This window comes from Sparus aurata, chromosome 6 (genome assembly GCF_900880675.1).
Source record: "Sparus aurata chromosome 6, fSpaAur1.1, whole genome shotgun sequence".
In the NCBI taxonomy this organism is placed as follows: Eukaryota; Metazoa; Chordata; class Actinopteri; order Spariformes; family Sparidae; genus Sparus; species Sparus aurata.
This window is the reverse complement of record NC_044192.1, coordinates 10,208,060-10,222,699: the sequence shown is the minus strand read 5'-3', so window position 1 is coordinate 10,222,699 and position 14,640 is coordinate 10,208,060. Positions and strand designations below refer to the sequence as shown.

The 14,640-nt window shown below is 38.5% G+C and overlaps 2 protein-coding genes across 2 annotated transcripts; both read left to right on the top strand.

Annotated features, from left to right (window-relative positions):
* The first annotated feature begins 203 nt into the window (after positions 1-203).
* yod1 (YOD1 deubiquitinase) lies at positions 204-5,409 on the top strand. The gene is made up of 3 exons (XM_030421268.1): positions 204-312; positions 1,817-2,029; positions 2,406-5,409. Exons 2-3 carry the CDS (start codon positions 1,822-1,824, stop codon positions 3,101-3,103), a joined length of 906 nt encoding a protein of 301 aa, XP_030277128.1. The 5' UTR covers positions 204-312; positions 1,817-1,821; the 3' UTR covers positions 3,104-5,409.
* A 1,679-nt stretch (positions 5,410-7,088) lies between these two features.
* On the top strand, positions 7,089-14,494 carry LOC115582621 (specifically androgen-regulated gene protein). Its single transcript, XM_030418681.1, has 4 exons — positions 7,089-7,211; positions 11,298-11,444; positions 11,713-11,908; positions 12,019-14,494. The coding sequence occupies exons 2-4, from the start codon at positions 11,340-11,342 to the stop codon at positions 13,092-13,094; spliced, it is 1,377 nt and encodes a 458-aa protein (XP_030274541.1). The 5' UTR covers positions 7,089-7,211; positions 11,298-11,339; the 3' UTR covers positions 13,095-14,494.
* Positions 14,495-14,640: the final 146 nt, after the last annotated feature.

Sequence of the window (14,640 nt, the reverse complement as noted above, 5' to 3'; positions counted from 1 at the left end):
AAAAACGTTGTATTCTTTTTTCCCCATGTGTGGAACTAAGTGAATATTTTTCCAGGATAAAAAATAGATAATGATTTGAGAAACCCTGTGATTTTTCTATCGGTGAAAATAAAACTTTATATAAAGACTGTACATATGTTTATACATACTATCTATTAGGGGATATTATCTATTTACTATCTATTAGTGAATGTACGGTACAAGCCGACGGGCAGAGAGCGTGATGCCGTCATATAGACGTAAAGTGACGTTCTACACATCAGTCTCTCACTGGATGTTTATTGTTTGAGGTAGGGCTGCAGTCAACAGCAGGTAAGAAAGCAAAATAACTCCTCGTCATGTCAATAAATGAAACCCTGTCGTGTATAGATATGTTAGCTAACATGTAACAGAATTTATCGAAGTTTAACTACAGTTGAAATGCCCTGAGAAACTGTCCAGTTAACGCCAAGTCAGTGGCCAGGTTAGCATGCTAAAGTTAGCAGATGATAACGTTACATGGTACAGCTAACGCAGCTAACATGAACGTTTGTTGTTGTTTGTTTGTTTGTTCGTTCGGGGAAGTAGCTGTGTTGAATGTACACACTTTAAGGATAACTGTTTGTCGAGAGATATGACAAGTGGCTCCACGTAATGCTGCTTTTTTCTTGTTTGGCAAGGAGTTTCTGGTTAGCTTAGCCTCACTATCTGTCACTATCGTCAACGTTAACTGAAAGAACAAAGACAATAAAACAAAGCATTGTCGCTGTCATGCGCCTCACTCTCGTCCTGCTGATCATCAGCACTTTCATTGTTATGCCGGGTCCATAACAACCAGCATCGTCCTGGTGCTTTCTGTGTTCCATTGGCTAACAAACACATTTAGCCAGTGCTAGCTATTATAGATGAGGAAGCAGCAGGCTAATTTGCGAGCTAACCTAGCTAGCTAAGTTAAATGACCATGACATGAAGGTGCTAATGAAGTAGATTTCATAACCAACTCGAGCAGGCAGTAATCAGGGCTACACGAATACAATTAATTAATGTTCGAGTGATTCCAGAGCCCCTCAGCGATTTGCTAGTGTTTCAGTCAAGGTTACTAGGCAACTTAACTTTTCAAATTGTTTGTACGTCAGAGTTGGCACTTTAACTCTTTGAATGAAAGAGTTATTTCATTTCATTTATTAGGTGGACTATGTAGTTTTGAGGACGAAATTGCAATCAGAAGAGAGATCTTCGTTGACTGAAGAAATGGATGATGCCATGTTCTTGATCAAGTTCATTTGCATTGACTTTAAACTGTAAACAAAACTAAAATAGTTGTTGAATATATTTGAATAACATTAATCTTAACTTTTAATTAAGAAACAAATGTTTTTATTCCATCCACAGATAGGATACTCATCTTTTGAAGTCAAAAACAATTATGAACTTTAAATAAGTAATCATAAATCATAGGAGTCATGTACAAATTAAGGATAAATACATGGTGGCAACCTCATCTCTTCGTTTAATTTGGAATCTGCAGTAATTACACACATCCTATTCAACTTGTTTCAGTGTGTAAGCCATATCTTCAGCCATGCAGACAGGCTCAGGCAATTTGAAATAAATCAGGAAACTAATATAGAACTGTACATCAGTGAATATGTGAGGATATTCACCATTATCTCGATTCATGATTATCTCGTTTGTGAAAATTCACCATGATCAACTTATTGTGTTTTCTATTGTGATATGCATAAATCGTCCCATCCTTACTCCTGATAACAGATACCACGATGCATTTGCAAAGCTCAAAAGAAATACTTACTGTGTTATTAACATGTTGTTGCAGGCAGGATGTTGCGGCTTCGCTGTAAGACCAAAAACGGGAGCCACATAATGCAGGGCTTGACTCATCAGTCATGTGTGCAAGAGCTGAAGACCAAGGTGGAGGAGCTCACTGGTATCCCTTGTGATGTGCAGAAAATCATGGTTGGTTATCCACCTTCCAGTCTTGATCTACGAAATGGAGATGCTCACCTTAAAGACTATCCCATCAAATCAGGTATGTTGTCAAACGTACATACAGATGACATGAACTGAAATCCCTCCATTTATGGTTTGTGAGCGGCCAACTTGTTGAAGTTGGCCACTCAATAAAATGGCTTACAACATATTGATAAGATAAGATAAAGTGTGATGTACTGCAATTCATTTTCAATTCTCTGCCAAGTTACAGAGCACTTTATTTTGAGAGTTATTTAAGTGAGGGTGACAGAAGGTCTTTCTTAAAAGTCAGCGTTTAATGTTGTAGTTCTCGGCCAAGAAACCTGGAATCGTTGCATCTCAATTCACGTATATGCAAAACTCTTTTTATTTCAAAAATTCTTGTTACCAAAGTCTGACCAGGCTGATCTGTGGTGTATTGTCATCCTCTGCAGGAGACACACTCATTGTTGAGGAAGAGAAAAACAAGCCAAAGCCTCAGGCTCATCCCACTGTGACTAAGGTACCACGCCTGGAAGCCTCACCCATGCTGGCGCGTCGAGTGGTCCCAGCTGATAACTCCTGCCTCTTCACCAGTGTGTATTATGTGGTGGAAGGTGGTGTGTACGACCCCGCTTGTGCCCCAGAGATGCGAGGCCTCATCGCCCAGATTGTGTCAAGTGACCCTGCAGCATACTCGGAAGCGGTGCTGGGAAAGACCAACGAGGAGTACTGCACTTGGATAAGACGTGACGACACCTGGGGAGGCGCCATCGAGGTGTCTATCCTGTCCAAGTTTTACCAGTGTGAGATCTGTGTGGTGGACACTCAGACTGTCCGAGTGGATCGCTTTGGGGAGGACGCCGGCTACCACAAACGTGTGCTGCTCATCTACGACGGCATCCACTATGACCCGCTGCAGAAAGAAACACCTGGCTCCGACACCCCGCCCCAGACTATCTTCTCCACAACAGACGACGTAATCCTGGCCCAGGCCCTCGAGTTGGCAGATGAAGCCCGCCGCAAGCGGCAGTTCACAGACGTTAACCGCTTTGCATTGCGCTGCATGGTGTGCCAGACGGGCCTGGTGGGACAAAAGGAAGCTCGTGAGCATGCCAAGGAGACAGGCCACACCAATTTTGGAGAAGTGTGAGCGTCGTTTTGTCTTTCCTCCCTCTCACAAATAAAACCACCACCAACCCTGTGCCCCATGTCTGGCAACTGTTGGTCTATCTGTCAATCTGCTTGTGTGATCCTCTACCTCACATTGTCCAGCGACATCTAAGGAGAATCTGCAGACACTGTGTTCAGCCTCTAACCAGTTCAGTATTACTCTTTAACTGCTGTGAGTTCTCAAAGTCAGAAACACTACTGCAGTGCTCCGATGTCATTAAACCATCGTTTAGTATGTTTGGGATGGTTTCAAATCTGGTTAACTGGGTCAAGTTAAATAAGCAAATTATTCTTAGATTTTGTTTTATTCTGTTTGGAGTACTCGATGGCTGGATTGTACTGATAATAAAACTAATAGTGCAACAAATGCACCAAATTGCCAACACTTTCCTGTGACTGACTTAATTTTTATTTTTTTAAATCCGCCATCTGGCTCTGGACAGAATTTAAAACAACTACTAAGAATTTCTTGCACTACGTATGATGTGATCTGATTCACTGTTGTCTTAAGCGCAGCACACAAAGTTTGACTGTTATTCATCATGTTGGTTATGTAGCATGTTTTTTTTATTTCCCTTGTTGACAGGTGTCAGAAGCTAAATACTAAGAACTGATCATTTGGTTAACATTAGATGTCAGAATTGTTCAGCACAGTTGTTCTGTGTCAATGCTAAGCTGGATTTATCTTGTTACAAACATGCTATTTGTGACATTTTTGAAATTACTGGGTAGTGGCCGTTGAGATTGGGGTTTGAGATTGACGTTATGCATTTGGAAATGCAAATTTAAAAACACAAAATTAGCTTAATTACTTAGACTTCATCCTTCATTTATTTTTTCCTTTTTTGATGTTGCAACATGGTTTACCAGTGAGGCTGTTTTAAAGTAGATTAAAATATGGTGCTGAAAACAACACTTTACAAAATCTGTAGCTCTTTGTTTTTCTTCATGGGTACGTTTTTCAAGAGTGTAATTTTTAATTCTTGTGTGATTTTTCAATTGTCCTCATGCTGTAGGAACTAATCTTTTTTTAAAATACAGTGTTTTTGTTTTATATTGCTGCATATTTTTGATTTTCATTTTAAGATTGATGGGGTGTCGGATGACAGAACACAAATCATGGTGAGAAGGTGGCGTAATGACTAGAAATCTAAAGTGGAAGAAATACTGTATGTCAGAGATCAATCCTCTTCACATAATGCATTTACTGTTCAGGTATAGTCCTTACACTATGTGCTTTGCTAATCAGTATAGGGCTGCAATTAACAGTTATTTTCAGCATTGATTTTATATGCACATCTTTTTTTTGTTATGATTAATCGTTAAGTCTGACATGTTACAACATGAAAAAATGCTATTTGCAATTTCCCAGCCGTCTTAAATTTGCTTCAGCAGGTCAAAATCCAAAGATTCTTCATTTACCATCATAAATGACAAAGAAAAGCAGAAATTCGAACATTTAAGAAGCTATAAAGCAGCAAATATTTAAACTTTTTAAACTCATGAAAATAGATGACGATTAATTTTCTTTCAACCAATTAATTGCGCAGCTGTAATGCATATTAGCCATTTAGCTTTGCAATTTCAGTACTCCTTCTCACATTTGCGGTTGTTAAGTAACTTTTGGAAACTACGAGTAAACTTTGTCCACTTTGGTTTAATATTTAATGCACAATGTTTTCGCACAATTGGAGCATGTTCTCACATTTTCAGCTAAAGTCAGGCATTATCTCTTTTGCTAATTGCTTTGATATTCACTGCGTACAAGGATTAAACACGCACGTAAAAACACAGCTCAGAAATGTTAAATTGGAGGAGGCATAAAGATATTTATTGGATTACTCTTTTTATCTTGTAGCCTGGATTATTGTGTCCTGGTGTTGTTCAGAACCAGTATATGTGAGGGTTATATGGGTACTGAGTTGTTGCCAAAAAGAATAGGATTGAGAGTGATGTCACATTGTTATGGGTTCAGACTCAGAGATAATGTTGGGAACAAATGAAAGGCAAAGCAAAAATGTCAAATTATGTCTGTGTGAATGTGAATTAGTGTTTTTGTTTTCATTTTCAGATACTTTAGGTAGTTTATTTTATCAGTGATTATGGATTTAATAGGCTTGCATAAAAGTGAAACTATGAAATGGCTTTGTTGTATTTTGTATTTACCAAGTTCTCATGACTCTTCAAGGACAATAACCATGAATGTTGCACACAGAGCACTACAGAATAACTGGATTTACTTGATTTTTTTCAATGTGGTGTCACAATTAAAAGTTATAGCCAACATTGTTGTGTATGAGTCGTTTTGTGCCAATTATTCTTTTTTTTTAATGTCTGTAGTCATTGTTATAATTTTTCTCAAACTACTTTTTGAGTCATTACATTTATGTCTATTTCTAACCCCTATTGACAATCTGTTGCCACTGGAAATAAACCCTTGTTGGCTAAACAACACTGATCCTGTGCCATCGTAGTGGGATTACACTACCCACATGTTATTTTAAGAAACATCTAACCAGTCTTAATAGGATCTAACATTTGTTCACGAGCTGGTTGACCAACTGTAGCAGCTACCTGTAGAAAGTCGTACATGATAAGACTTGCAGAGGGGTAATTAATAACTTTAATAACAGCTGTATTCCACCTATGGGTACTAGTTTCAAGGCCCTCTTGGCTGAGTTGGATGTAATTGGTTACGCAAGCGTTTTTTTTCCTATGTTAGCCAATAGTGTCCCAAGCTCAAAGATTTTTTTATGGTCCTCATTTTATCTATTTACTGACTTGTCAAGGTCTCCATTAAACGGTATGACCCGTCAATAGATAATAGATCAACAGTTTTGACAATCAATTCATCATTTTCTCTCCAGTCGTTATGACCTGAGAAGTGGTGGGTTAAAAAAAAATCAAATATTGGTGAAACCAATAAAAAAAATGTTTCACACATGAATACAAAAAATTACCCTCAGAATTACCAAGTAAAGTAGACTATAAAAATAAAGTTGTGCAAGCTCAAATGTTTAAGAAAAGAAAGTATAAAGTAATCAGTTTACTCCATTTTTTTTAAGTGAAGTCAATTTGTCAGATTCTACAGCGCAAGAAATCCACAATCCAGCAGTTTTAAACAACTTAAAGGTGCAATAAGTAAGAATGTCAGTTGAGAATTTTCAAAAATTAAATAAAATTGTCAACATAATGTGAAGAAATAACAATACTGATGTTATTATGTGTACGTATTGTGTTGCAGAGATATCAACTGAAGAACATGGAACATTGTTTCACTCGCGGAACTGGACCCATTCGGTCCTATAAAATTTGGAAAGTCTAGAAGAGCCACAGGATTCAATTATTTGATCCTATTTAAAGTTAGCCGGGTGCTTAACTGGAAGTTAGCCAGCTTGGTCGGTCGAACTTTCTGGTACGCATGCTGTATGAGCCTCGCAACACAGAAATCAAGATTTTTTGGCTTCAAAATGCCACTGAGCAGCTTTTACTGGAGCGAATTGGGCTCCAGATGTGTCCAGATGTAACATAACGACTGCTAGCTCTATGGCTAACTAAGCTAACTAGCCAGAGTGAATTTTACAGGTGGGGAAATTCTTACATAATTAAGAATTTATTGCACCTTTATCTACATTTATTATCAGAAAATGACTTTTGGTACTTGAGTAAAAGTATTTTTCATTAAATTTACTCGAGTACTAATCATGTGGGTGACTCACACACACAAATTTAATTTTCTTACTCAAGTCTATTTGGCAACACTACGGCTAATATGGAAGTAATTATCTCATCCGGAATAAAGTGTACTCAGTAATGTAGGTGTTAGTTACATGTCCCTGTGTGAGCAGAGAGGAGTCTAATACTCGGATACTCATCAGCAGATTACTGCAAGTTGTAGGTACCATGACAACGGGGCTCGTGCGTCTTAAGCAGAACGCTGCCCTCTGATTGGCTGAAGGCTTAGAGCACAAAGTCCTTCCTGCAGGTATCACAGAGCCGCTCACTCACTCTCACACTCACTGACCGCGTCTTCACATGAAGAAGAGGCAGATGATGGATAACTGACCAATGTACGAAGCTTCAAACAGGTATGTGGTTATTTTTTAACCGAAAACTTTCACTTTATGCACAGTTGAATCGATTCAAAGTGAGTTTAAACAACCGTTTGTGTTAGAAAAGTTGAGTTAACGTCGTGTTTGTCTCGTGAATCCATAAAGTTAGCTTACAGAGAGTCAGTGGTGTCAACTTAAGTTTTGGCGGTTTTATCTATTTTTATGTACTGATGAAAGTTTATTTTGCCACAAGATGATGGTCTCCTACTTCTCTGTTTATCTAACGTTAATGTGTAATATAGCCTAGCTGATGTAATTTACGAAATGTTTTAAATGCATATGTGTTTGCAGATTTTAAGCTAGTTTATGTATGTGCACAAGCTGGACCTAACATCCAAAGTTAAATACTGCCTTTTAAAATCTGTTTGGGATCTTTGGGCTTCTGAAGACTTGTTCAGGAGTATCTGTAACAGTATAAAGGTGCTATATGTAAGAAATTTAGTGTCAAGCAAACAATTTTACATTATGCCACATGTATCTCATCAACTAATTACACCACCTGTCAACCTGTATCACTGATAATCGAAAGTTTCTCATAAAAGTTAACTAATTTTATAAACATTTTAAATGTATATGTGTTTGCAGATTTTAAGCTAGTTTATTTATATTTTGCAGGCTAATTTTAGCTGTTTTGGGGAAGCAAAAGTGTAAAACATACCTAACACCTTCTGATCAGTACATGTTTCATAGGCTATATATTTTGTAGAGACTATATTGGGATATGTAATCTTTATTATATGTACCTGAGGTACCTGGAGGTAGAGGGTTGAAGGCCAGGTATTGAGGATTAAAAAAGAACGTGGGAAAAACTGTGATAATTAAAACCAAGTTACATAAGTAAGTATAATAAAACCTTGGCTTGATGCTCTTTTATAGCCACAATCAAAACAAAACTAGAACCAGAGGTTATTGTTTCAAGGAATGTCAAATGGCAGTTAGTTTTATTGCCCCAACCTCTGCGTGATACTGTCTTTTGTGTCTGTTGCCCCTGTGTTGATAGATGTATCTATATGGAGATAACATTAATGATTTTTTTTCACTGGTGACGAAGATGTCCTTTCACTTCAAATGGTCTATGAGGGTTAATGACTAACCACAGTGTAATTCGTCTAAAGTTTTGTTATGACAAAGGAAAAAATCACAAGTGTCACTACAGACCTGACAGTGCAAGAATTATATGATCATTTTGATGAATGTTCTGCAAAGTGTTTTCTTTTTCAGTTGCCTCCAGGCAACGCCAGCTCCTCTTTTTATTTGCATGTGATCAACCCAGATTGTGTCGGGTTAAAACACAATAAACTTTATCTCAGACTTTCCACTGTTTTACAGATTCATATCCTGACCTGCAGACAGCGGGACAGATGGGGGTATTTACATAATGGGATGGTGATAGGGGCTCTAAAATTTTACAGGAATGGGATGACATGGCAAGGCATGAACAGTGAACAGGACTGCTTTTGTGCCTCTCTTGGCCTATCTAGAAGTCCTTCCCTCTCGGGTGATGAAACTTATCCAAAAAGTACATTTCTTTTCACTAGGATCAGACAGAGGTGCCTTTATACTAAACTTCTAACTCTATTTCTAGAATTTCAATAGGAAAGTTCAAGTATTTATTCTCTAAAATGTATTAAATTGATGTTAGACAACTACTGCAATTTCTAGGACGATGCTTTTTTCTAAAGTATGTCACATTGACAGAATAGTGCCTACATTTTAGCATCCACAGGAAACCAAACCCTAATCATTTACATTCTCTTTAATTTTCACCAGCTAAAACTAATACACTCCAAATTAATAGTCTAGACTGTTACAGTAAGACAACGTGGTCAAACTGGATATCATATAGCTTGCAGGAGATCATTGCTGCTGCCCTGCACTCCCTCTGAAACTGATCCGGTTGAGGAAGATTAGGAGTGGCATGTGTGCTGTAATCTGAGTCACATGCAGTAAGAGGACTAGTTCGATATCTGTCAGAAACACACTCCAAGCTATGATACCCTGTCATTCTCTCTCATCAGAAGGCCAGTGTTCGTGTAAAACACACCACAGGGTTGTGTGCTGATGAGATGATATTCAGACAGGTCTGTGTGTGACACTGAGCAATTTAGAAAACTAGAAAAGTATCCTGACAAATCATACATGTCCGTCTTAACACATGCAGCCTCTAAGGATCATTGAGGTTGTTTTGTATGTGTACTTTACATTCTCATTAATCATTTGCCAAGCATACTGTAGTTTTTTAGATGGATTTCAAGGCAGCCACTAAAATAATGCACAAGCAAAGTGTTAAACGTTCATTAAATCCATCATGGTTTAACATTTAGCCACCTCACTAGCCAACCCACTGTTTTCCTCTTTCTCAAAAGGTACGTTACAGCAGTGTAGTTTTGAGCATAATTTGTTTTTATCTCGAAGAATTACGCATAAAAAATTATCAAAAGGTAAAATGTTTCACATCACACTGGAATAAATGAAGCATTATGGCGCTACAGAGATGGCCAGGCCTACAAGTTGTTTGAAAACAGACACCAACAAAAATAATATGATCAATATTTAGATTCTTTCAGTGACAATGAAATACAAAATGTAGCATTCCACTAAACATTATCAGACAATCAGACCTAGAAGAACAATAAAAAAAAGTTTGGTGTAGTTTTGGTTCTAGTTTTCTAAATTGCTCAGTGTCACACACAGACCTGTCCGAATTAAATGCATCAATAACAATACTTTTCTACATCTTTCTTTGAGCAAAGACATTTTTTACTTGTAAGTTCAAGGTACAGCAAGCGAATCTGGAAAAAGATAGACAATCATTGAGTCTCATCAACTGGTCGCCAGATACTGATGACTGAGTTGTTGGCTCCAGCTGGGACAAAACCAGACAGTCGTTATTTGACAACCTGGGGATGATAATCAATCTTTCTCTGTAATGAGTTTCTTGAGTACCTGCATATGATAATCCTGTGCCAACCATTGGACCCATTTGTGGTCATTTAATGGCATGATTAAGTACGAAGTCTACTGTTGTGCACTCTCGTCCAAGTCATGCCGCAGTATTATAAATGTGTTACGAAAGACAGATTATTGGGCAACATGTTATAACTCTGGATATATCTATATAATATATCCAACCACAGTGTTTACTGTAAAGACTTATGACATTAAAGTAACCCATGTCTAATTTGAGTCCTGGGTTGACATAACTCAGGGTTATGTTTAGCCCTACATGTTTGACTGTTTTACATTTAATCCTGATGGTAAACACAGGTCAACCTCAACCGGAGCTGTCCAGTTCTAAGTGGTGCTGATTACAGTTCACACATGCGGCATTTTCCGTCCTCCACTGGAAACAACTTGACTGGAAGCCAGATATTATTAATCAGAGTCGGTGCACATTTTACTGCTATCTGTCTGTTAATTATATAATCAAAGATCAAGCCAAAGTCTAAATTTCTTTACAGCTGTTGTCAATAAATCAGATGTGGTTTAAGTTCTTAAAGTGCCAATTTTGGTTGATACTTTTACAGACAGCGCAGTTTTCTTTACTTGGACATTTTATTTGTTTTTGTAACAGAGATCTGACGTGATGAGTATATCTAGTATGTTTTTGTTGCAAACCTTCATACAGCTCTGAACGTTATAGGAACTAATGTATTGGTGTAGTTCTGTGTACTTGTAAATGCTATTAGCTTCCAACTGTCATCGATGTGTCCAATTAACTCTAAAAAACATTTGGGGTGCAATTTCTAATTCTCTGCACTTTTATGCCGATTACAAAGTGCTACATAAGTTTAGCACTCTGTAACAGAAAAGCTATCATCATAGCGATTCAGTCTATAGGAAAGTATTTTAAAGAAAATTCCCAATGCAGTCCTTTAGACTCTGTACTGCACAAGAAAGAATGCAAACTAATGGCTTCAATAATGTGGTTAAATTATACAAAACAGCAAAAATAACCCCTGAATTCTGTCTTTTATTTTTTAGAATAATGTTGCTCTGTCAAGTTTGTTGATAAACAATTTAAACTGTTATTCAAACGCAACATGTATTCTCTTTCCACAGAGTGAAACACGACAATCTTTAACACTAAAGTAGCACCAAAAGATGCCCAAAAGCGATACCTGGCCAGGTGGCATTGGATTGGAGGCGATGACCAGCATGGACAGCGCTGGCAGCTGTGACAGTGTTGTCAGTGCCAATTCTGGCTATGTAAGTTCCTGACTTTACCCTCTTGAACCTAAAAACATTATTAAATCTGCTTAAAGTCATGATACAAAAACATGAAACATCAAGACAAAACAATCTAGGTAACTGATAGTTGAAACATATTAGCTGAAGGATGGGTGTAAGGCTTAAATATGTCCATCTAAAAAGTCACAGCAATTGTTCTACTGATGTCTGAGAGTTTATGTCACTATTGGAATATCTTACTGTGAAAGGTTTGTCAAAATGAAAGCCCTTCTTCTGTGTATTACAGAGTGACGATAGTCTGGAGCACCTGTCTGCTGAAGAGAAGGCCTGTCTCATGTTTCTGGAGGAGACTATTGAGTCTTTGGACACCGAGGAGGACAGTGGCCTGTCCAATGACGAACCTGACCAACTGCCCTGCCCTGGCAACATTGCTAACAAACTTGCTGACCTGTCAGCCTCCATGTGCAAAAGCAAGCTCAACAGTGAGTTAATCTCTGTGCACAGATGCCTAATTAGTGAGTAGTCAGTGAAAGACTTGTAAGAGAGTTGTTTTGAATCTCTAGTCACGAACATGTGCTTGTTTGTCTTGCAGGTCCAAAGAAACATGCCTCCAAGGAACCCACGAAGGAAAATGTTGACAACAAACTTATGCAGAGCTACCTGATTCCTACACCTCTTGTTGTGGCAAACGGCTCTCCGTGTTCTGTGCCCAGTGCTAAGCCGGGGGTCCCTTCAGACAAAAACCTCAGCTCTCAGCCTCAGAAACCAGCTCATCCTCGAGTACCTATAGAGGTTAATGTTGTGATACCTCCTTCCATCAAACCCAGGGATTACTCAAATAGGTCCCCTGAAGGTCTTCTACCTAGAGGACCTCTATCCTATGATGCACTTGTTCACCTGCGGAGAAGTGCCTCTTCAAAGAAAACACCTCTATGTCCCAAAATTGATCATACTATAGACTCAGACAATCACCGTCCCATTGCAGTCAAAGGCCCAAACCTCAGCAATCCGCCAAGATCTGACAGATACAACTCAGAGGCTCCTCCAGCTGTGGCCCCCAAACCCAAAAGGATTCCTGCCAACATATCTGTGACAGCACAAACCAAAGCATCCATAACCTCAGATCCTTCATACAGTGTCAAGAATGCAAAAGATCCCAAGGTTGTTAGACTGGAAGCTTTGAATAAGCTGGGCCTTCTGACAGACCGGGAGCCAGAAAATGATACAGTAGCCCCACTGGCTCCCCCTAAATCTCACTCCTCTTTGGATCCAACACCAAACAGATATACAAGAGGTCCAACGAATGTTAATCCATCAAGAAGCCCATCATTTTGCTATTCTCAGGTGCCCTCGGAGCCCAAGAACAAGCCTCTGCAGAGCAGTGCCAGTTTCCATCACTACTCCAGACGTGACCAACACCCTGTGTCTGCATCACATCCCGCTCAATCCAGTGGGTTGAAGCCAGCTGGTCTGGAGCGATCTGCTACCCTGGACAGCCACATAAACGGTGGACACATCGCAACCTCCAAGCCAGCGAAAACCACCACTGCCGCTCAACCTGCAGCCAACAAATCCTCAAACTCAGTCGGATACACTGTGATGGTGGTGCCCGGGATGGGAGCCGATCGAAAGGAAGCACTCAGAAAGCTTGGACTGCTCAAAGACTGAAACAGATGAACAGCAGAAGTCTGGCTGCGTGAACGCAGAGCTCGGAAAGAGTTCAAGAGTACCATCAGCTTAGAGACAGTCAGAGCATTAAGCGGGGACTTGGCACTCGGCACTTTGGCAAACACAAGCAGAGGAGGAAGGAAAAAAAACAGAAGAAGGGCTATTCCAGCACTTTTAATGTAGGTCGCAGTTACTTACTTACATGAGGGCAGTTTTTCTTCACCTATTGTTCTACTGTAGGTTTCACGAGTATCTGAAAGGCACCTTACAAACCCCTGAGGCTCTATTGTGTGGTAATTATATGAAATCTAATCAGAATCTCTGTTTGCTCAAACAAATTACAGTCAGATATGACTTGATAGGACACCAGATCAGCCCAAGAGTTTCATATGAAATAAAGAAGCACTTAAAATATCAATATAATCAGTAAGAAGCCTCAGTGTGCACGAAACAAGACATGCTCTGGGTTTCTACTAATCCTGTTCCTTCCTCATTATACTGTACAGAACACGCTGCTCCTCTGTACTCCTACTTAAAGGAAACATCAACACAAATCAGCAGAGTTTTGACGATACTGATCATTTCATAATTCACAGATGTGCCTGTAAGTGGATTGTTGAGTACAGTCCTTGGAGCAATCAGTTAATGCAGCTTGTAATTATTGTAAAACAAAATTCTGAAAGTGTTTTGGGGTGATTTTTCAGTGTTTTCTAATCATTAGTAGCTACCAGCAGTTCATTAGGTAACACTTTATATTGTTGTTCTTGTAATATGCATTAGTTAATGGGTAATATGGCCATAATACATCCTTATACATTTGCTTATTAACATTAATGAGCCTATTTAAGTGTTATTAATAGCATAATAAACACGTTTATATAACATATATAAGCCTAATTAAGGATTCATGAAGGCATTGTTCTTGCTTTAGATCTGGCAGCTGCAGGAAACATCCAGAAACAACAGATAACAGTTAATAAATGTGTAATAAAGTATACATTCAGAAACTAAAATTTGGTTCTAAGCATTCTATAATCAGTTTTTTTTTTATGTTTTTATGAGGGCTTATGATTGTAATTGTATAATCTAACAATGTGTTTATGATGTTATTAGTCCAAGTACTTAAAAGGGCCTGATCACCTGTTAAGTATAATTCTTCACTACAAGGATCTCAATATAAATTGTTTACGCCCATGATTATCGAGATTGGATGTTTCGTTAGCTCACTGATTTGTTTCTACTATTTTATACAGCACATGTAGTTCAGGTGGTTTTGAAAATGTTTGACAAATATGTGGCTGCCTTCACTGTCTAAAACCTGGAGATGTTCATACTGTAATGTGACTATTTTTTCACCCACTCTTTCCCGTTTCTGTGAAAATAAAGACGTTCACATCTGACATACTGCATTCTGTTATATTTTTCCTCAAACCTTTAAATATATTATTAGAACTTACATAATTTTAAGAAGTTTAAATAGAGCCACCATTTTCTATTTAAGACACTCAGTTTCTGAAACAGTTTCAGCTCCATGTAAACGGTTTGA

What these genes read in the sequence shown, in the direction of transcription:
- LOC115582621 (XM_030418681.1), top strand. Translation starts at nt 11,340, where the DNA reads ATGCCCAAAAGCGATACCTGGCCAGGTGGCATTGGATTGGAGGCGATG. An exon ending in TCAGTGCCAATTCTGGCTAT is followed by an intron (nt 11,445 to 11,712) that starts GTAAGTTCCTGA and finishes TGTGTATTACAG; the next exon opens with AGTGACGATAGTCTGGAGCA. An exon ending in GTGCAAAAGCAAGCTCAACA is followed by an intron (nt 11,909 to 12,018) that starts GTGAGTTAATCT and finishes TTTGTCTTGCAG; the next exon opens with GTCCAAAGAAACATGCCTCC.
- yod1 (XM_030421268.1), top strand. Translation starts at nt 1,822, where the DNA reads ATGTTGCGGCTTCGCTGTAAGACCAAAAACGGGAGCCACATAATGCAG. An exon ending in AGACTATCCCATCAAATCAG is followed by an intron (nt 2,030 to 2,405) that starts GTATGTTGTCAA and finishes CATCCTCTGCAG; the next exon opens with GAGACACACTCATTGTTGAG.